The sequence below is a fragment of the Anguilla rostrata genome, chromosome 13 (assembly GCF_018555375.3).
Source record: "Anguilla rostrata isolate EN2019 chromosome 13, ASM1855537v3, whole genome shotgun sequence".
Classification (NCBI taxonomy): Eukaryota; Metazoa; Chordata; class Actinopteri; order Anguilliformes; family Anguillidae; genus Anguilla; species Anguilla rostrata.
Genome location: NC_057945.1, coordinates 24,336,123 through 24,357,061, shown reverse-complemented (window position 1 = coordinate 24,357,061; position 20,939 = coordinate 24,336,123). Strand labels below are relative to the sequence as shown.

Here is a 20,939-nt window from a genome sequence, read left to right as displayed (position 1 = left end):
AAGTCTATGTTCATCTGACTTTAATACGTACTGACCCATTTGTTTTGCCATTGAGATGACAAGAAATTAATGATCTCAAAAGAATTTTCTTACAGTTCAAACCTTGGTGTTAGTCAGTATTGGAATATGTAATTAACCAGTAATGAACATGGTTTGTGGGTAATTTGGTAATAATAATTATTGGTACTTTGCTGAATATTTCGTATATGGAACCAAAGGTCATGGAAGAATAAAGGTTGATACAATGCTTTAAAAAATTGTGCTAAAAGCAACTTATTTTTATTATAAAAATAAAATTTACAGAATGGTTTTCAGGTAACTAATAAGACTGTCCACACTTGAAGTTTCAGTATCTCCATTTAGGTCCCACACCCTTTATCCCTAATCCCGGAAATGCATAAAATGAAGTGGTAAGGATGTTTGATGGCTGAGGACATGTGGGGCAGTGTGGAAACAGTCATCACACACATGTGAACACAGAGGAAGGGAAGGGGGTGGGTGTTGTTGTTTATGTCTCCTTCAGCTGTTCATCTGGAGCTTGACGAATTAGAAGAAACTGTCCCAGCTATATCAGCTGTTATCTCATACCTAATAATACACCCTGACAACAGACTGACACACAGAGAGGGAGAGAGCCCACTGACATAGTTTCTGAGTCATTGCTGACTCTCACACAGCCAGATATATAATAGGTTGGACAGAGAGAAATTGAGGAGACGACCACTCTGTCAGGAGCTTGTTTTCCCTTGACTCAACTTGCCTGCGTACACCATGTCCCAGGTAGGACATATTTTAGGCAGACTCTGTATTTTGGATGGTACAAGGTTGTGAAAGAGCAATTGCAAAGTGCTAATGTGAAACGTTTGTGAGCAATGCTCAAAAGCCTCCATTCATTTGGAATTATTCTGCAAAAGCTATAATTTCACATGGAGATGACTTCTTTGCCAGGGACACAGTGCGGTTCTCTGGTGGTGGTTATAAGCACTTAGAATGCAAGTGCTGTTCTGAGAAAGAGAACACCAGCTGTGTCGAAACATCAGAACTTGACATGCGATTGAGTAGGAAATTCATTTCTGGTCTGCCAATGATTCTGTTAGCAAATAGGTTCGGTAAGAAGTTAGCATGACTGTCATGGATCTGAAAGGAAGTTGCCTTGGGTTACATTTTCCCCTGTGTTCTCCTCCCTCCAGCCTGGTGAGGTGAAGAAGAAGAAGAGGCCAGTGATGAAGGAGGAGGACCTCAAAGGGGCCAGGAGCAAGCTGGGCCTGAAGGGTGAGGTGAAGAGCAAGACCTACGAAGTGATGGTGGAGTGTGGTGAGTTTGCCAAGCAAAGGCTTTAATACCTTCTGTGAGAAACAAGGAGGCAAGGCAAGAGGACAAGTTTTTGTCAGACTGAGCACATATACTGAGCTGAGTACAAGTTTCCATTCCTTGTATAGACTGTTGCGTACAGGGTGTTGCTGGGGGTGTGGTAGTCTGATTTTAGGCCAGTATCCACATGGCCTCATTCCCAACATAGAGAACACTGGTCACTCAGAAAAGACCCCAGCAAAGCAAACAAGCAAGACACTGTATTACGTTTTGAATCAGCTATTGAGGAGACTCAAGATCACTGGTAGATTGTACATACCTCTCAGTTTGTGCAAATATCTGTTTGGCAGGCTTACTAGAATCTGCTAATCTCACTTACTGCTGTTTAGGAATTTTTAAAGGTTTTTTTTTTCTTTTGATTTTTTGATATTTTTAAGAATGTTCATGTACTGTGCCTTGCTGACTGCGTTATTCATAATGTTTATCTTGCTAAACAGTAAAGAATATGGCACCCACATTGAAGCAGTGCCAGGACATGCCATCTTGTGCGCTTTTTGTCTGAGGTCCTCACTTACTGTGATTTACCTGTCATCCCCAGAGCGCATGGGGAAGGTGGCGCCCTCTGTCTTCAGCAACGTGCGGTCTGGGGGAGAAACAGCTCTCCAGCAGCCTGGCAGCAAGCCGTCGGGCAGCGTCTTTGGGAAGTAGCGCTGTGCAGTACACACATCCCTTACTCTGCTGTCCATGGAGTTTGAGAGAGAGAGACCGAGAGAGAGAGAGAGAGAATTTGCAGAAGGATTGAAAGAAGAACTTTCTCGAAAGATCTGTCTCATGCTATGTGTTTATTGGTGTTTATGTGCACCAATATGCCATCTGCACACATATGCATATGTCTGATCTCCATATGCCAGTTATTTTTATATGTAATTTAAGTTCTGTGCATATGCTTTAGAATATAAAGTACATGAACTGTGTACATTACAGTATATGTACATATGAAACCAGCACTAATTTATATCAATTGTAAATATATGCAAATATTCTGACATATATTAAAATAACTTTTCTTATGTTCTTGAGTTTTATATTCTACCACACACTACCACACCAGAGGAGTCGAGGATCACACTGTGAAGATTTCACTGTCACACTTACACCAATGCGCTGCATAAATGCAAACTCCTGACAACAGTAATTTGGCTCCATTAGTGAAGTATGAGGGTTGAGTCTTCTGTAGTTGGTTTGCTGAAACTCTGGTGAAAACAAAGTGTTAGCTATCTCGAATATTTACTTGACACAGGCGGTCAGAGAACATTGTGGAGCAAAAGGGCAAAAGATTTTTCTTCTAGTTTATATTAACTCAGAGTACAACAGAAACAAACCACTGACTCAACATAAAATAAAGATAGAACTGAGACAGAAAAAAACCAAATGATTATTTCTAAATCTGTAATTACCCATTTGCAATAACCACAAATATTTTCTTTCTTAACCCAGAACTTATAGCAATACTTGCCAAAAGTGAAAACAAGCATATCATTTCACTTTACTTATTTACCTCACATTCATTAGCTATGCACATACAAGAATATGACATGTCCATTTGCAGAAACTACAGATTTCAGAAAAAGAAACAGGAAAGTAATAAAAAGTAAAAGTGATACTTAATGCATGTAGTAGTGGGTAAAGGATGGGTTTCTTTCACTTGAATCCAGTATCCTTGTGAGAATTAACTCTTCAGTCCAGAATCATGGTAGTATAACTAACAGAAGAGTACTGCCCTGTGAACATTACTTATTGGAAACACAAAGAGCTGAATCTGTAGCAGACAAACAGTGGGGAGTGTGCTCAAAACATTATGTCATTCAGTATATTTGCTTCACTTCTTAAGACGTGGGTGTAACCCTTTGGAATCTGTGACATCAGTACTGACGAGACGGCATCCTGTCCTTGCTCACACTGCTGATATTTGTGCTATGCTGATGGGAGGTGTGTGAATGTATGTGGGGGTGGGGGTGGGGGAGGGGATTTAAGTGATTTATGTAATAATAATCATCATCATCATCATCATCATCATCATAATAATAATAATATAATACAATGTCAAATTGTGTTTATGTTTTACAAATTCTTTCTATGCCAGTCTAATAATTAAGATATTTCAATTTAAATTAATGCATTCTGCTACTTTCACAGCAGAGAGACAAAAACAACAAGGAAAAGAAGCTGGTGTCATTTCCCTTTTTAGTGCATGGTGGGTAGGACACGCATAATAGATTCAGTCATGGCACAGCAGCAAATGGGAGGAGGTGCTTGAATCTGCATTGGTCCTAAAGAACACTTCTTCTATTTTCTCCTCAGTCGACTGTGTCTGAACTAGCATATACATCATTGCATGCTTTGAAAAAGTATTTGCCCCTTAGTGATTTCCTCTATTTTTGCATACTTGTCACTCAGAATGGTTTCAGATCTTTAGACAAAATGTGATGAAAGCAGCTATCAAACACCCAGAGTCACTCCATGTGAACAAGTAATTGCCCCCTTAACCCCTTAAGTCACATTCAGGCCAGTGTGTTTATTTGCATTCATTTGGGGGTTTTTTTACGGTGAAATTTTCAATCAGTCTGGTCACACAATACACCATCTAAAATATTAAAACTCATAGTTCTACCTCTATACATTATTTTACCATGCCAATGATTTAGTGACAACAGTTCCTTATTTTGTAACGTGGGGTGGTCGAAGACCCATAATATCATTTTGGTTAGCCATGTCAATGAAGACAAAAACAGGGAACACACAGCCTATTAATCTTCTTGCTATGTTCTCTTTATGACAGACTGGTTGAGAATCTGAATCTGAATCTTACCCCTAATCCTTTGTTAGCCTTTATATGCATGAACTAATTAATGAAAGGCACACAGCTGGCCAAGTAACAGCTGAACTTCCAACTGTCCAATTTCTTCTGCCCAAAATGGGGGGACTATGTATAAAAGGGCTGTAATTCCGATATGGATCAACCAATATGGATGTAAATACCATACTCAAATTAAAGCTGACTATACTGTAACCTCTTATTCATTGTTCCATTTCACATTCAATGTGCCGGAGTACAAAAATAAATAAAAATTATGTCACTGTCCAAATACTTTAGCATTTAACTGTGCATGCAAAAGTAAAAAAAAATCCCTGTCCCAAAAATTATATATATATATATATATATATATACATACTCTGTGACCTGGCTTAGTGCTATCAGTTAGACTTGGGCCAGGTCTGCTGGTCATTGCTCCGGTCTGAGGCTCATAGTCCTGTTGATTCTTCCCACGCGCCCCACCCCACCCCACCGCCCACTCTATAAAGTTTCATAAGGCGTTCTGCTGGAATTGGTCAGTGCTGTTCTCAAACTTCATCATGTTGGAACTGAGGATTGCGCTGCTCTGCGTGTGTATCGTCGCCGTTACCCATGGGGCACTTCTCATTTCCCGGGAAACACTGACTTCCAAGGAATTCCCGATCAATTTCGACTCTGTAAGTCATCAACTCTGTTCACTAAATCCAGTTCTTTACTTTAATTACTGCTGCTGTGATGTAGAGGTACATTTACCTTCATAAGCACTCATTTGTCTTTCCTTTCATTTTTCTCTCTTGCTTCAGCTTCCATTCAGTTGAATTTTGAGTGCAATATCTATTTGTTTTGTAAATATTTGTCGAACTGTTGCAACAATTATTTGTAGTTAGCTAGTTGTTGAGTTTCACGGTTCAGCTGATAGAGGGGGTTCTTTCAGTGACATGAGTAGCTTTTGTTCTGAATTTGTTTGGATACACAAAGAATGTATAATAGTCTTACCTTGGGATAACAGAGAGGTTTCATTTGCCTAACTGCGTCCACAATGTGTGGCTTGGTGTATTTTCTTATACACCATAAGTATGCCTGGATGCAGGTTGTCAGTTATATTGTTATCTTGGTTAGTAAGTGGGTTCCATTCCTTACTGTCATACAGCAGCATTGGCTGTAATAATCAGTTATTAAAACATAATCATATGGGTATTATCATTTGTCACACAGTAAGAATTAATAATTAATTGTGAGCTGTAGTGTAATACCATATTGGAACAGGCCAAGTAGTGTCTCCTTTCCAAATCTGTCTTTTCTATGGGAAATAATTATTTTGAGCTGTCTTTAAGTTTTCTGCCCAAATGTGACAGTATTTACCAGTATTTATGGAGGGGCTGGGGCTGGAAATGTTTAAATATTTGTAAATTAAAAGATTTAAAACAGTGCTCTGCCCTTACTTCCAGGATGCTCAGAGCGAGACCAGGCATCTGAAGGTACTGTCCTCTGGATTAGCTCCGAAAACCAGTGTACTGTTAAGGTTACATCAGTTTCAATAATGTTGTTTCTTGTACGTCTGTAGAGTTTCTGGTCAAATATGACCAGCCATAGGAAGTGAATGTATAATAGTGATTCTCTTTACTGTTTTTCTGCAGAAGCGAAGCCCTGTCAGTGAAGAGGTAAGTATTATGAAGCTTCTTCTATATGTTCATGTCTTCAACTGTATTTTATTTTATTGTATTTATTCAATTTTATACTCTCAAATTTTGTAAGGGAACAACTCATTCAAATTGATAGTTTTTTCAATTAATTCCATCCATGAGGGGCAAAGTACTGAAAACTTATTTTTCCAACTCAGTGTTTACATGTGGTCTATCTAAGGTTAAAAAAGTCCTGAGACCTGGTACCATAGTTATTGGATTTAAAAGTAACTAAAGATGAGAGATAGTGTGGAAGTAGAGCCTTATGGATATACAAAATGGAATGCAGTTCCTTTCTCTTTGTTAAAGAGCAACATCCTACTTTTTCATACAAAAGACAATGATGAGTGAGAAATATATCTCCTGTGATAAAAAGCAAATGCACTGTGATACACTGATCAAGAGGTTTGAAAGTGCAACGGGCAACCTGTCCCCATAACCTAATACAGACAAGACATTTGATTGTGCAGTGGTTTTCCTATTAACAAAAGAAAAACATACTTTATTTCAGTACAAGATTCCAATTTTATCTTTTGGTTTTTGAGGCAGATGTTCTACAACCATAACAAAAAATAACCATAAAAATAATGAAAATATTGTTTTAACTTAACTAATGTGTACTTATAATTAACAGTTATTTCAGTCTGCTTCTTCAGTCTCTCTCTCTCTGATATGTCATATTGGGGCATACAAACACCAATGAATGCATTATAGCATGAGACAGATCTTTTGAGAAAGAAAGATTTGTTTTTCAATCAATTCTTCTACAATCTCTCTCCCTCCCTCCTTCCCTCCCCCTCTCTCTCTTTCTCTCTCTCTCTCATACCCTCTCCCTCTCTATATGAAGGGGAAAGTGGAGGTGCGCAGTGTGAAAGTGGTCTCCAAGGTGGCATTTCGCTTTGCCCTAACTGTCATGACCTCCACTGTTATCAACACAGCTAACTCATCCCAAGAAGTTTTCTTTGGTGTGGAACTTCCTAAGACTGCCTTCATCACAAACTTCAGCATGTCAGTGACTTTTTGTTAACCTATACGCCTTTATAATGCAAACAGTGCAAGGGAGGGAGCAGTACGTGAAATTAGACAGACAATCTTTATTGAACTCTCTGCTGACATTTTGTGTGTTTATGTCTGTGTTTATGTGTGTGTATGTGTGTATGTGTGTGTATTTCAGGGAGATTGATGGAAAGCTGTATGTCGGTGAGGTGAAAGAGAAACAGAAGGCCAAAAAGGAATATCAGGCTGCAGTCTCTAAAGGGCAGACTGCGGGACTGGTCAAGTAAGGGAACCCACTTGACTTTTAATCAGGTCAAATTAAAACTACACATTATTTCACAATTTAATTGTATTAATTCAGTAGCAATTCAGTAAAGCAATTTTATCAAAATAGCAGAAAAAAAATAATATTAGCTAATACTAACCCCCATCCCATCACAGATAATTTGTTGGTTATGCACAATTGGTAAAAGGCATGCTAATAAATATACAAAACTGTGTGTTGTCTGTTGTTATAATCAATGCATATTGTGCAGTTAGAGCAGTGCCTACTAGTGAAGTGAGCATATGAACTGGGCTGTGTTAATGTGTAGGTGTCACAGGATGACAAAATGTTAGTCATCTGGGTAAATTTGCAAGGCTCCTCTATGACGTAATGTGGTTCTACAGCAGTGTGTCAGTACATCAAGGCGTTTTGTAAGAAGCTGCCATTTCAATATGGCAGTGCCCTTCCTCTGGAGTGCACAGCTATAGCAGGGCTTAGTGTGAACCTTATGATCCACAAAGTGGGGTAGTGGGAATAATGATTACAACATTTATAGAATGCCATTTGTTACTGGTCTGCTCCAGGCATTTTAATGCACACTGCATTTTGAGAACATGGTGTAAATGTCCAAAAAATGTTTTACATTTTTGGACAGAAATGGTCTGAATGCCTTTGTTAAAAAGGAAAAGGTGAACCTGGATCAGTGTTACTAAATGGTGCTGTGAGCCGGGTCCAGTGGCAGCCAGTATTAGGGCTAGGACAGGGAAAACAGTGGCATAGAAAGAACATCAGCCACCTTGTGATCTCTGTTGGAAGAACCATACGTACCCCCGATTCCAAAATGTCAATCCAGGAGCTGGACAGTGAGTTTGAGACACTCAAGGAGATCCTCTTGTTAGAAAAACCTGGAATGGATATTTTGTGTAGAAACTAATTTTTTTCACCAACAGTTTCACACAGAGACACAAATACACACATGCATCTGTGAGCAGGGAATGCTCTACAGTAACAGTTGATATGACCTCTCACCTTAGACCTGTCCAGTGTGGTAAAAAGCTGCCAGGAGTTTCCTCCTACTAGTGTAGCTCATAGCGTCAAAGAATTTCACAAGGCTCCTGGGCACAACAGGGTGAAAGGTGACAAGGAGGTGATTTATCTGGTGCTGGAATGTCTAATAGAGATACTTTTCCACTGTTTGTAAGGTAAGAAGTTGCATTTAAGGAAAACGCCACTTATCATATTTGAAATTCTATTTGTGTACATAGTGATTAGGGATAGGCATTTGGATGGTCTTCCGTGCTCAAGTAGCTGGGTGGACTTTCGATAGTGATTTTATGGACTTATGCTCTAAGGATTTCTGAAACTAACATCATTACCCATAAAACAGAAAACTGCTAAAGCTGCCATGTAAAAATAAAGAATGAAACTAAACATTTTAATTCACATGAATTTATTTTCAGGTATTTTTTTTTCCTGAGTACCGTATAATGCTAGAGCAGTCCTTATCTTTCTAGTATTCAAATGCTTGAGTACTCGTGCCCATTCTTAGTAGCAATATTGGTTCATGCATAAGAAAGCTAACAAAAGGTTATATTTTGTTAAGTTTTATAGGTTATATTATCGGTATGACATTTTAATTTGGAGTCTTGTGCCATTGTCTGCCAACGTGAGGATTAAAGTGGGATATCTTGGTGGTTTTATTTAACCAATACTAAATCACTGAGATGGAGACCAACGGTATGATGATGCGGACTCATTTACTGGATCACCAGACAAACATATCAAGCAGTGAACGTGCTTTTAAAACAGACAATAGGAGGAGCCCAGACTAGTGAATAATATTCTAGTACTGGAATCAGGACAATACATTACACAAAGAAGTGTCAATGCCAGTAAAGCAGGCCATCATGAAACTGAAAAATCTGGCTAAACTGATCAGACATAGCAAAACATTGGGTGCGTCAAAATCAACTGTGATAAATTAAGAAGCAGGAATGCACTGGTAAGTTCAGCAATAGCAAACAAACTGGTAGACCATGGAAGACCACTGTAGTGGATGACCAAAGAATACTTTCAATTGTGAAGAAAGACCCCTTTTAAATTATGAAGAACACTCTCCAGGATTTAGGTGTAAATGTGTTAAAGACTAGCATAAAGAGAAGACTACACTAGCTTAACCTCAGAGAATTCTGGTATGGACAGATCAGATGAGTATTAACCTGTACCAAAGTGATGAAAAGGGGAAAGAAGTGTGGAGAACTGAAGGAACCCCCCAACTTGGAAACATAGTGGAGGTTGTATTATGGCTTGGATATGTATGGCTGCCACTGGAATTGGCTGACTTGTCTCCACTGATTATATTACTTCTGACAGCAGCAGTAGGATGAATTTGGAAGTGAAGCATCTTATGCACTCAGATCCAGCCAAATGGCTCAAAATTTTGGAGGGTATGTCACCTTGCAGCAGGACAATGATCCCAAAGGCTCTGCTAAAACAACCAAGTTTTTCAGTGCCAAAATGTGGAACATTCTTGAATTGGCTAATTCAATCACCTGACCTGCATCTAATTGAACACACATTTCACTTGCTTGAGACAACACTGTAGGTAAAAATCTCTCAAAACAAACTTAAACTGACAATGGCTACAGTACACACCTGGCAGGGCATCACAAGGGAAGATACCTAGCGTCTGGTGATATTAATGGGTCTTACACTCCCAGAGTTGTCGCACAGCGTGTTACTCATAGGCTATGTTTGTGTGTTTCAAGGGCATCCGGCAGAAAGATGGAGAAATTCTCTGTGTCTGTGAACATCGCAGCCCATAGTGAAGTTACCTTCACACTGACCCATGAAGAACTATTGAAACGCACTGGCGGCAATTATGAGTTCATGACACGAGTGAAACCCAAACAGCTGATCCAAAATTTTGAGGTTGGTAAGACCATGCAAAAGACATAGTAATACATTTTAAAATGTGCATACTATGAGAATACTATGTTTCTGTCTTTCATCAACAGATTGTAGTTGACATTTATGAACCACAAGGAATTGCTTTTCTGGATGCCTACGGTACTTTCATCAGTAATGAGTTACTCCCACTTGTGGAAAAAACTGTCACTGAAAAAAAGGTAACTGTCATACTGAAATCGGAGAGCAATTGTATACATTTAAGGCGGGGGGTTAACAATAACCACAGTAATAATATCAATTCCCATGAAAATATTGGGGGTGACATTTCTCCCTGTCTCACCCCCAAATCTACATGTACGGCTCTATCCTAGTAAATGGCTCACAGCATTGCACCTCACATTGCTTAAGCCAAAAATAAACCTGAGGCATGGGTGGTCTAATAGCCTACACATCTCCATATGAGTTGGGAGCTTGCTGTTGAGCCTGCAGTACAGCTAAATGGCCACAAGGAAAAGTTTGTACCCATCATCTAGAGGTTGCATATTTATAAGAATGTTAGTTTCATGTTTTTTAAATATCAATTTCTGCATGAGATTTCACGTAAGATCAAGTCTATTTCAAATCTAGGGATATTCTAGGGATATTCTTGGGATGTTCAAACCTACTCTTTCTCTAACCCCCCCCCCCCCAACCCAGGCACATATCTCCTTCTCACCAACACTGGAGCAGCAGAGGACATGTCCTGACTGTGATGGGACCCTAATTAATGGGGACTTCATCATCAAGTATGACACAAATCGAGGGGAAGGCATTGGTGATATTCAGGTCAGTAACTCATGCTTCATTACAGATTTTCCAAGTTATACAATGTTTTCTTTGGGTAGGTTGTTTTTTGTTTTTGTTTTTTAGATTGACTTTTTTCAAGTTGCTAAATAACTTTGTTTATTTTTTAGTTATTTAAATATTTAAAGTATGAACGTATGCACATGCACACACACAACCTGAAAAATCAAAAGAGGGCAAGAACACACAAAATTGAGTGGGAGATCTAAAATAAACACAGCACAATCCTTGTGAATAACATCAATGATGAATTGAGCAACACCAAACCATTTTATAAAATTAATAATGGAGTCTGCTCAGCACAACAGGACTGACTTTTACATACATTTGATGTCCTTGCCGAAAGGTGTATTAATTATTTTTTGAAAAAAGGTGGATGAGAAATAATTATTAACAATGGAATTTAAAGCATGGAGAATTGTAATACTCAAATGAATCCCGGACACTTCCGGTGATATCCATTTTGAGTTTGGCAAAATAATAGCGAGTCAGCTGATACTTCAGATGTTTTTCTTATACTCTTAGAATCTCTTTTAGATATGAGCTATGACAATTTTTGTAAGTTGTAACCCCGCACAATGGGTCAATATGTTTATCGTTGGTATTGTGTGTTGGTATTTTGGTTGATTTACTGAAGAAATGCCTTCTGCTACATCCACAAAATGCTTAGGCAAACCTGGTTTGATTTGCAAAATAAATCATAACCAACAAATTCTTTGTTTCTCTCCCAGATAGTAAATGGGTACTTTGTGCATTTTTTTGCCCCCCCGGATTTGCCCCATGTGCCAAAGAATGTAGTTTTTGTGATAGACACCAGCGGATCAATGTATGGGACCAAAATTAAACAGGTGAGTCAGTGTATATGTGTGTAATGTTGCGATGACATTCCTTGATTTCTGTTACAAAGTGTTTTGTTGGGCACAGGTGATATTATAATAAGAAGAATAAGACGAAGAAGAAGAAGAATACATTGTATTTATACAGCATCTTTCAAACACAGAGCAAGCGCTTTCCAGAACAGAGGGATCAAGGGCAGCTTTCTTCTACTCTGGCTGAACACAAGCCATCTTAAAATAGTCTGGGTCACATCCAAAATGGAGAGCTATTAAGAATACAATATTCACTGTGCTTTTGCACCACGATAAATAATGTTTGCATTTACAATCTTTTTTACACCTTGGACTCAGACTTGCTTAGACTTGCATGTTAGGTGTTAATGCGTGTCAGGTGTTACGGGGGTGCCTCTGTAATTATGATGTCACTCCCTCAGACCCGTGAGGCCCTGCTGACTATCCTGGACGACCTCAATGAAGATGACCACTTTGGTATAATCCTATTCGAGTCCTCAATCCGAAGAATGAAACCATCCCTGGACAAGGCCACTAAAGAGAATGTTGAAGAGGCTAAGGTCTTTGTCAGGAAAATCACTGACACTGGAGGTGAGTGAGAATCAATCTTTTAGCAATAGCATTATTATAAGCATGTACAGCTCTCTCCATAATGTTTGGGGCAAAGACATATTTTTTCTGGATTTGGCTCTGTACTCCACAATTTTTGTTTTGTAATCACATGTTAAAGTGCAGATTTTCAGCTTTTACTAAAGTGTATTTTTAAACATTTTGAATTCATTCTGTAGAAAGTACAGCACATTTTATACATAGCAATCTCGACTTGACACCATAATGTTTGGCACATATTACTGTTATGTAAATGAAAGTAGTCATGTTCAGTACTGTTGCATATCTATTGCATTCAATGACTGCTTGAAGTCGGTCACCCATAGACATCACCAGGTGCTGAGTATCTTCTTTGTTGATGCTCAGCCAGGCCTGTATGCAGCAGTCTTCAGCTCCTTCTTGTTTCAGGGGCTAGTTGCCTTAAGTTTTCTCTTCAGCCTATGAAATGTATGTTTTTAGCCAGTCCAGAATTATCCAGTTTTTGTCTTTGAAAAACTCCTTTGTTGCTTTAGCAATATGTTTGGGATAATTATCTTGCTGTAGGAGGCATTTGCTTGAACCTGACCAGAGGGTACTGCATTATTAAAGTAAAAAAATAATAATTTGAACACTCAATTTGTGTTTTGTTACACTAATATAAATCAAGCTACCAGACCACCCTAAATAAAACAAAATGTTCTATTTCTTTTCACTATTTTGGTACTTAATATGTAAATCTAGCAGGGGCTTTTTCTTGTTTCTATTAAACAGGAAGTTTTCCTTATAAAAAATCTGGATAGTTTACAAGTCCTACCACTTAAGGTATTATACTGAACCTTAATGTACCATTTCCCTATGTGTTCCTCATGAGCTCCATGCATTTCATGATGGGGTCACCAAGAGATTGTAGGAGCATATGTTTTTACAGTTATATTGCTTTTAATTTCAATGTATTTCTCTGTTTTGCTTTGGATGGTGTGTCTTTCTGTGTATCTTTTTCTCTCTGCATGGCTTTCATCTAAATCTTGTGATTTTCCCACTTCATCTTCCCTTAGGTACCAACATCAATGATGCTGTGATTGATGCAGTTAAAATGCTGCAAGACGATGCAGCTAAAGAGAAGCTGCCAAAGAGGAGTGTGTCTATGATCATCTTGCTGACAGATGGGCAGCCTAATGTTGGTATGCTCAAGTGTCATTAATTTTTTCACTATTAGTCAGACAACACAGCCACAACACTCAATAAAGTACTGTTTAGTGGACAATAGCAATTACTAAACAACGCCAGTATGTGACTCACGTAAAAGAATAACATAGTTGCATTATTGTTAAGGGAAAACAGTCTGTTTAAGTGCTTGTTTGCTTGTGTCTGTGTGCAGGGGAGTCCAGGCTTGACAAGATCCAAGAGAATGCACAGAATGCGATGAATGACAGCATGACTTTGTTCTGCCTTGGATTTGGCTATGATGTTGATTACAATTTTTTGGATGTGATGGCGAAGCAGAACAATGGATTGGCCAGAAGGATCTATGAAGACTCTGATGCTTCCTTGCAACTGCATGTGCTGACCCCTTATTAACCCCCACATTGTTACCTTTGCTGTAATACATTTGTATGTACTGGGCTCTGCTGTACCAGCACTGCTATATAGTTAATTATACTCCCAACAACTCTTATGTATTTTTTACGATAATAATCTATATTATGCCTTGCATGCATGCTTGAGTGTGAGATCATACATTCATAGCTCTTACATATTTGTCTGTTTTAGGGTTTCTACTCTGAGGTGGCCAGCCCTTTGCTCTCTGAGGTAAACATGCATTATCCAGAAAATGCTGTCGAATCGCTGACCAACCATCACTTCAAGCAGCTCTTCAATGGATCTGAGATTGTTGTGGCTGGCCGACTGTCTGATAATGACCTGAACAACTTCCTGGTGGAGGTGTCAGCACAGGGGGTGAGATACAGTAACACTGTTTTGTGTGTTGTCACATGTATGAGAATGGTCCATGCTAACAATTTGTTAATGATTGGAAGTGAAAGAAGGGAAATAAAGAAAAACCATGTGAGTCAGGCCTGGCACATGCTCAGATAGACACCAACATATGTTGAAGCCTCTACCTCCCGTATGGCAGCAAAAGTGGCCTTTCGGCTGCAGAGATTTTTTCCCTCTGTGTATTTTTTCTTTTTTAAACGACAGGTACTTTTTTATTTTGAGCAGGGCTGCCTCTAGGCACAGGTGACAAGGGCAGTTGCTGAGGTTGCGTCCATGGTAGCCCATGAAATCCCCCCACCCCCCCGGTCCACAAAGGTTTCACTGTATTTCTGTATTACTGGCAACCGTTTCCTCTGCAATTTTCCCATGTACACTTTTGCCTCCATCAACTTACCTAATCACAGAGTTGCTAGCTGCTATACTAGCCGCCACTACAGGACCAATCTTATGAGAGAGTGCCAACCCCTGAAGAAAAAAAACAAATAAAGATAAAGGTGTTTCTCAGAAACGCCAAAGGGCTTAAGGCACCTTCTTGTGAGCCAAGATTAGTGAAACTCTGCAGTGTTTTGGCCGTCATACACATGAATAAGGCCCCTGTGGGAGAGCAACAGCATGGCCACTGGCTGTGTTATGCAGATAACCATGATGCATAGGTAATATATAAAGACAAGTGAAAGGGAGAACCAAAAAGTCACCATGATGGACAGGTGGCACCAGACAAGGGTCACCTTTCAACCTGTAATAAAGGCTATCTGTAAGGTTATCTTTATCAAAACCTGCAATTCAAAATAATTTAAATTACACCATCTGCGCATTGAAGATCTGTGCTGTGAATATATTTAGAGTGTGAGTGTAGAGATTGAAGAGTACTTCACAATCTTAAATAATGTCAATAAAATATGCACAATTTTTGTTTAATTACAAAATACTGGTGTTGACTGGTATTGATGTGCAGTGGAGATAACACAGTAGATGTGCACAATATGCCACTGGTTAAACCGAACACCACAGCAAGTCTAGCATCAACCACTAGAGAAGGGACTGTGTTATGACTGCTCAGCTAGAGGACAACAGCATGGAAAACACATGCTTGTGTGCATTCTCCCAAATTGATGGAGCGTATTGCAGTATTTTACGACAGCCAACAAATAAAATAGGACATTCCAGTATGAAGGAAAGGGTAAAACATTATGGCAATACAAAATGAGAATACATTTTTATATTGCTATGCACAGTTCTATCCACCCCTGTGCGTGGTCTTACCTCCAGTTCAACACTGCTCTGAAATAAATGCCCCTTGTTCAGCACTGTGTCCACTACCCCTCTATAATCACTGCCCAAACCTTGCAATGATTTATGCACTTTGCTGTGTCCCCAGGTGGAAGAGGATTTCTCTTACAAGGGTCAAGCCAACACCCTGGACTGGAATGTGGTGTTCCCAGATGAGGAGTATATCTTTGGGGATTTCACAGAGCGTCTTTGGGCGTACCTCACGATCCAACAGCTGCTAAGCAAGAAGTCAGTATGAATCCCTTCTGTGACAGTACATGACACTTAGGCTGTTAGAGAAGAGTACCACTTTGATCCCCAAAACCGTGCATGTCCACTGTTTCACATTTCAGTTTCAATTCTGTGACGTTCTACCCTTGTCTAACTAAAGCCACTGACTCACAGATTAGAAATGTCTCCATCATATGGAAGGATTGTTCACACTACCCTCTGTCTCTGGATTTGACCCTCAACAGGGATAGTGGCCCGGCATATGAGAAGGCGAATGCCACTTCCCGTGCTCTGGAACTGTCCCTGCAGTACAACTTTGTCACTCCCCTCACCTCCATGGTGGCCACAAAACCACAGAGTGACGAGGCCCCAGCGGACACACTCATTGCTGACAAACTGACTGAGGGTATGAATCGGAGGCGGGAGGGGGGTGGGATAAATATTGTAGCATGTACTACTCACATATGCGCTACAGAATAATCTGCTGTAAATCATAAATCACTGAGGGCCAGATTTACTGAGAGAGAATTTAGAAATCATAAAGAATGCAGATGCACAGATGGTGTAATTTAAATTATTGAAGTGCAGGTTTTGTTAAAGATAACCTTACAGATAGCCTTTATAAACAGCAGAATCTCTGACTGGTGATCCCAAGCACTGGTGATAAAAGCATTGACATTTTGTTTCATGTTCGTTTATAGGTGAGCGACGGATTCCATCTTCAACTGGTTGTAAGTATTGGTCAGCTATGAAACACCCTTTGTTTATCTACATTTCCTGGAATCTCAGTGAAATTCTCAGTCATCCATCTCATCCTGCCCTAGTTTAACATTTTAATAAGATTAAAAATGTGTTAAAGCAGATTTTATTTGAATCAAAATTATTAAATATCATTTTCATGTTGTGGCACGTGATCTGCCAGAGAAGCAGATTGGTCTTGGTCACACCTGCTGGTGGAGAGAGTTGCATTAACTAACCAGGTGTGTTGCTCTCCACAGTTTGGGGCCAAGACCAGGAGCTCACACCCAGCGGCATGCTAAAAAACAGTCCTGGGTTTTACTTTCTTTTTTCTTTATTATTTTAGTTTGTTGTTTTAGTTTATTGTTTTCTGCCTGGAACCTGTGAGGGGGAAGGGTGAAGATGTTATTTTATTTGATTTTGCGTTCGTGTGGGTGCATGCTCTCTCTCTCCATGCGGAAACCGACGGTGTTTCCCGGTACTGCCGCATCTTCATCCTACGGGTGTCACGCTGGCATGTGACACATGCTATATATATCATATTCAGTTGGAAAATATATGTGTATTCCATGGTCAGATAAGTGGTCTTCTAAAGTGGGCAGTCTAAACTTATAGAAAATCCCATTGTCACTTAACCCCACCTGTCACTGAAGGTGATGATGACATAAAATGCATTTCTGATTTCAGATTCCTCCCAATCCTGGCACACATCGTATCACCAACCTGTTACAAGCGGTGCGTTCCAAATTTTCCTTTCTGGTTCTCATCCTTTCACTGATCAGCTGAAAACAAATTCCACATAATCAAACATTTTGCTATTGTGTACAGTATTTGGAGGCATACATTAGCATGAATTTCTACAGTTCAGTAAACTAACCAATGTAACCATCCACGGCAAAACACAAATACCACACAGTAACTAAGCTTTATACCCATGTCCTATAAGACAGCTTGGTTGAAGTGGGCATGTCTGTCAACATGGGAATTATCTGTATAGGAGCAGAAATAGCATGTTTCCCTCTGATGAGCATTGATTCTGTGATATTCATTGACAGTGGATGGTGACCCCCACTTCATCATCAGTGTGCCAGACCAGAAAGACTCTCTGTGTTTCAACATTGATGATGCACCTGGAACCATCTTCAATCTGGTCAGAGACCCGCTGCCAGGTGAGATTTGGAGTGCAGCCAATAGTATATTAAAGAAGTGCATGTGGAGATACAATCTACTTCATTCCTGTACTGAACACATGTGGCGTGGACATTGGGATGATTTTGCAAAGTGTAGGTCTTGAAGCTCCACTCCAAAATCACTCACAGTTTCTGCTTACTAAGCTTTAAAAATCCATCTGATTCCATTGGCTTTGTGTACTCACAACTATTGTAATTCTGAATAATTGATTTATTCAGAAGAAATGAAAACCTGCTACAGTAAATGTAGTAAATATCGGTTGTGTGGCCAATTGTGATGCTGGGTTAATCATACGCAGCTCTGTGGGGTTGAGCAGAATTCATAAATGCATTGCCTTGAACTGTTCTTCCCCTTCCTGATGTGTGCCGTTTGACCCCTGAACCGTCTGCAGGAATTGTGGTCAATGGGCAGACTATTGGGGACAAGAAGGTGGACCCTGGGAGTAAAATCAATACTTATTTTGGCCGATTTGGGATCATTCACCAGAAGCTTGGGCTCCGACTGGAGGTGACCACGCAGAGTATCACAGTGTTACAGGGTGGGACACAAACTTCACTCTCCTGGTCCGACGCGGTATCCCTCAAGTGGCCCAGGTGAGCAGCAAGTAAAAGCTCACAATCTTCCAAGGCAGTGCATAGACTTTCTTAGTCCAGCACCTTGTTCTTCAAGTGACCCTGGTGCACAGTTATACACTACATGGCCAAAAGTATGTGGACACCCGAACATCACACCCATACGTACTTTTTGGATGTCTCATTCCAAAACCATGGACATTAATGTGGAGCTTGTCCCGTCTTTGCTGCTATAACAGCCTCCACTCTTCTGGGAAGGCTGTCCACTAGATTTTGGAACACGGCTCCAGAGACTGGCTTCCATTCAGACACAAGTGCATTAGTGAGGTCCGGCAATAATGCCATTGGGGTTGAGGGTCAGGGCTCTGTGTAGGCCAGTCAAGTTCTTCTACCCTAAACTCTGCCAACCATTTCTTTATGGACCTCACTTTGTGCATGAGGGCATTGTCATACTGAAACATACCTTCTCCAAACTGTTGCCACAAAGTTGGAAGTACACAATTTTCTAGAATGTCATTGTATGTTGAAGCATTAAGATTTTCCTTATGTGGAACTACGGACAAAACAGACAAAACACCTAACTTTACTGTTCACACTATTCGGGCAGGTGGCATTCTCCTGGCATTCGCCAAACCCAGATTCATCCATCAGACTGCCAGATAGCGAAGCGTGATTCAGCACTCCAGAGAACCTGTTTCCAGTGCTCCAGAGTCCTATGGTGGTGTGCTTTACACCACTCCAGCCAACACTTGGCATTGCGCATGGTGAGCTTAGGCTTGTGTGCAGCTGCTCAGCCATTTAAACACAATTCATGAAGCTCTGGACAAGCAGTCCTTGTGCTGATGTTGCTTCTAGAAGCAGTCTGGAACTCGGTAGTGAGTGTTGCAACCGAGGACAGATGATTTTTATGCGCTACGAGGTTCAGTACTCGCCGGTCCCATTCTGTGGGCTTGTGTGGCCTACCGCTTCACGGGTGAGCTGTTGTTGCTCCTCAATGTTTCCACTTCACAGTAACAGCACTTATAGGTGGGCAGCTCTAGCAGGGCATAAATTTGATTGACTGACTTGTTGAAAAGGTGGCATCCTGTGACAGTACCATGATGAAAGTCACTGAGCTCTTCAGTATGACCCATTCTCCTGCCAATGTTTGCCTATGCAGATTGCATGGCTGTATGCTTGATTTCATGCACCTGTTAGCAATCAGTGTGGCTGAAGTAGCCAAACCCATTAATTAGAACGGGTGTCCACAGACTCTTGGTCATGTTATGTATGACCCTTCCATTAGACCTGTAAAATATGAGCAAAAATAAAGTGCATACCAAAAGATTATGGTCTAACAAAGGATTTGTATGTATTGAGTATGTAAATAAAACAAAACTAAAACACAGGCAAGGCAGCCTCCACTTACCAACAGGAAAACAAATAGACTCACCCCGGCCATAGGAGGCTGTTCTCCGACCCATACCAACGCGGTCAGCAGTATGTCACTGCATGTGAAACACATGCCCAACTTTTTTTAAATGTGCATGCGTGTTAATGAGATACGTTAGACCCCAAGCCCATCACAATAGTAGACAAAATGCTTACAATTCAAAACCAAAGAGGACAAATCGACTTGTCTGTAATTATTGCCAGTGGCTATTGCTATTGCTACACACTAAATAACACCCCAACCCCCTCCGCCCCCCCTTCCAGTCTCACCCCCACCTGAACTAGAGTGCTCTATCTTGCAGTGTTGACTTGCAGGTGAAAAAGGACCGAAGTCTGACTGTTGCCCTTAAGGACTCTGTGAAGTTTGTCATCATCTTGCACAAGGTGTGGAAAAAGCATCCCTACCACAGGGATTACCTGGGTTTATACACCCTGGACAGCCACCTACTCTCTCCCAGTGTCCATGGCCTGCTCGGTAAGACCAGGGACTGGGCTGGCTTGGGAAATTATTTAATCTTCCTGTATATCTATCTATATGTCGCTGTGAACTGCTTTTCAGTGTTCTTGTACAGTAATTGTATTGCACATAACTCTATGTGTTCTCTGAAACTTTCCCCCCAACATAAAGGCCAGTTTTATAAAGGCGTGCATTTTGAGGTTGGTGAGCTCCATCATTCAGACACACCAGACAAACCAGATGCCACGATGATGGTGAAGGGATCAGAACTCTCTGTTACCAGGTAACAGAAAACAACACACACGTATCTGATACAGATACGTGCGCACACACACGCACGCGCGCACACAGACACACACCACGCACACACACACATGCACGCAAACAAACACAATCAGACATTACAACACTACATTTTGGTCTCACTGTCATTCACATGCATTGTGTGGCTCTATGGTGACAGGGGCTGGCAGCGAGACTTCCGTTGGGATATGAAGAATGGGGAGCCCGTGCCATGCTGGTTCATTCACAACAACGGCACAGGACTCATCGACGGCAGAGCCAGTGACTACATAGTTACTGGATTATTCAAAACCAGCTAAGCTGCACCAAGAGCTGAACATACATCTATTTTTTTCCACAGACAAGGATAAATTCCTCAAAATATGAAAACCTAAGATCTCAAATAAATGTTATGATGGACTCTCCCTGACTTGTGTTTTCCATCACAAAAATAAAGAGAATTTCAAAATTAATAA

General features: G+C 40.4%; 2 protein-coding genes across 3 annotated transcripts; both read left to right on the top strand.

The window, feature by feature from the left end:
• Positions 1-619: 619 nt before the first annotated feature.
• LOC135237450 (musculoskeletal embryonic nuclear protein 1-like) lies at positions 620-2,381 on the top strand. Its single transcript, XM_064304592.1, has 3 exons — positions 620-780; positions 1,191-1,314; positions 1,910-2,381. Exons 1-3 carry the CDS (start codon positions 772-774, stop codon positions 2,017-2,019), a joined length of 243 nt encoding a protein of 80 aa, XP_064160662.1. The 5' UTR covers positions 620-771; the 3' UTR covers positions 2,020-2,381.
• Positions 2,382-4,675: 2,294 nt separating this feature from the next.
• Positions 4,676-20,939, top strand: itih3a.1 (inter-alpha-trypsin inhibitor heavy chain 3a, tandem duplicate 1). Of its 2 annotated transcripts, XM_064304659.1 has the most exons (22): positions 4,677-4,842; positions 5,614-5,643; positions 5,803-5,826; positions 6,695-6,855; positions 7,022-7,126; positions 9,877-10,039; positions 10,126-10,236; positions 10,715-10,843; positions 11,593-11,709; positions 12,132-12,300; positions 13,353-13,478; positions 13,676-13,857; positions 14,068-14,253; positions 15,671-15,810; positions 16,038-16,198; positions 16,494-16,523; positions 17,218-17,265; positions 17,586-17,699; positions 18,113-18,314; positions 20,027-20,199; positions 20,353-20,464; positions 20,645-20,939. In XM_064304659.1, exons 1-22 carry the CDS (start codon positions 4,726-4,728, stop codon positions 20,781-20,783), a joined length of 2,739 nt encoding a protein of 912 aa, XP_064160729.1. In that variant the 5' UTR covers positions 4,677-4,725; the 3' UTR covers positions 20,784-20,939. The 2 variants fall into 2 exon arrangements, with proteins under 2 accessions (XP_064160730.1, XP_064160729.1); XM_064304660.1 differs by lacking the exons at positions 20,027-20,199; positions 20,353-20,464; positions 20,645-20,939 and adding an exon at positions 18,901-19,123 and having other exon boundaries at positions 4,676-4,842.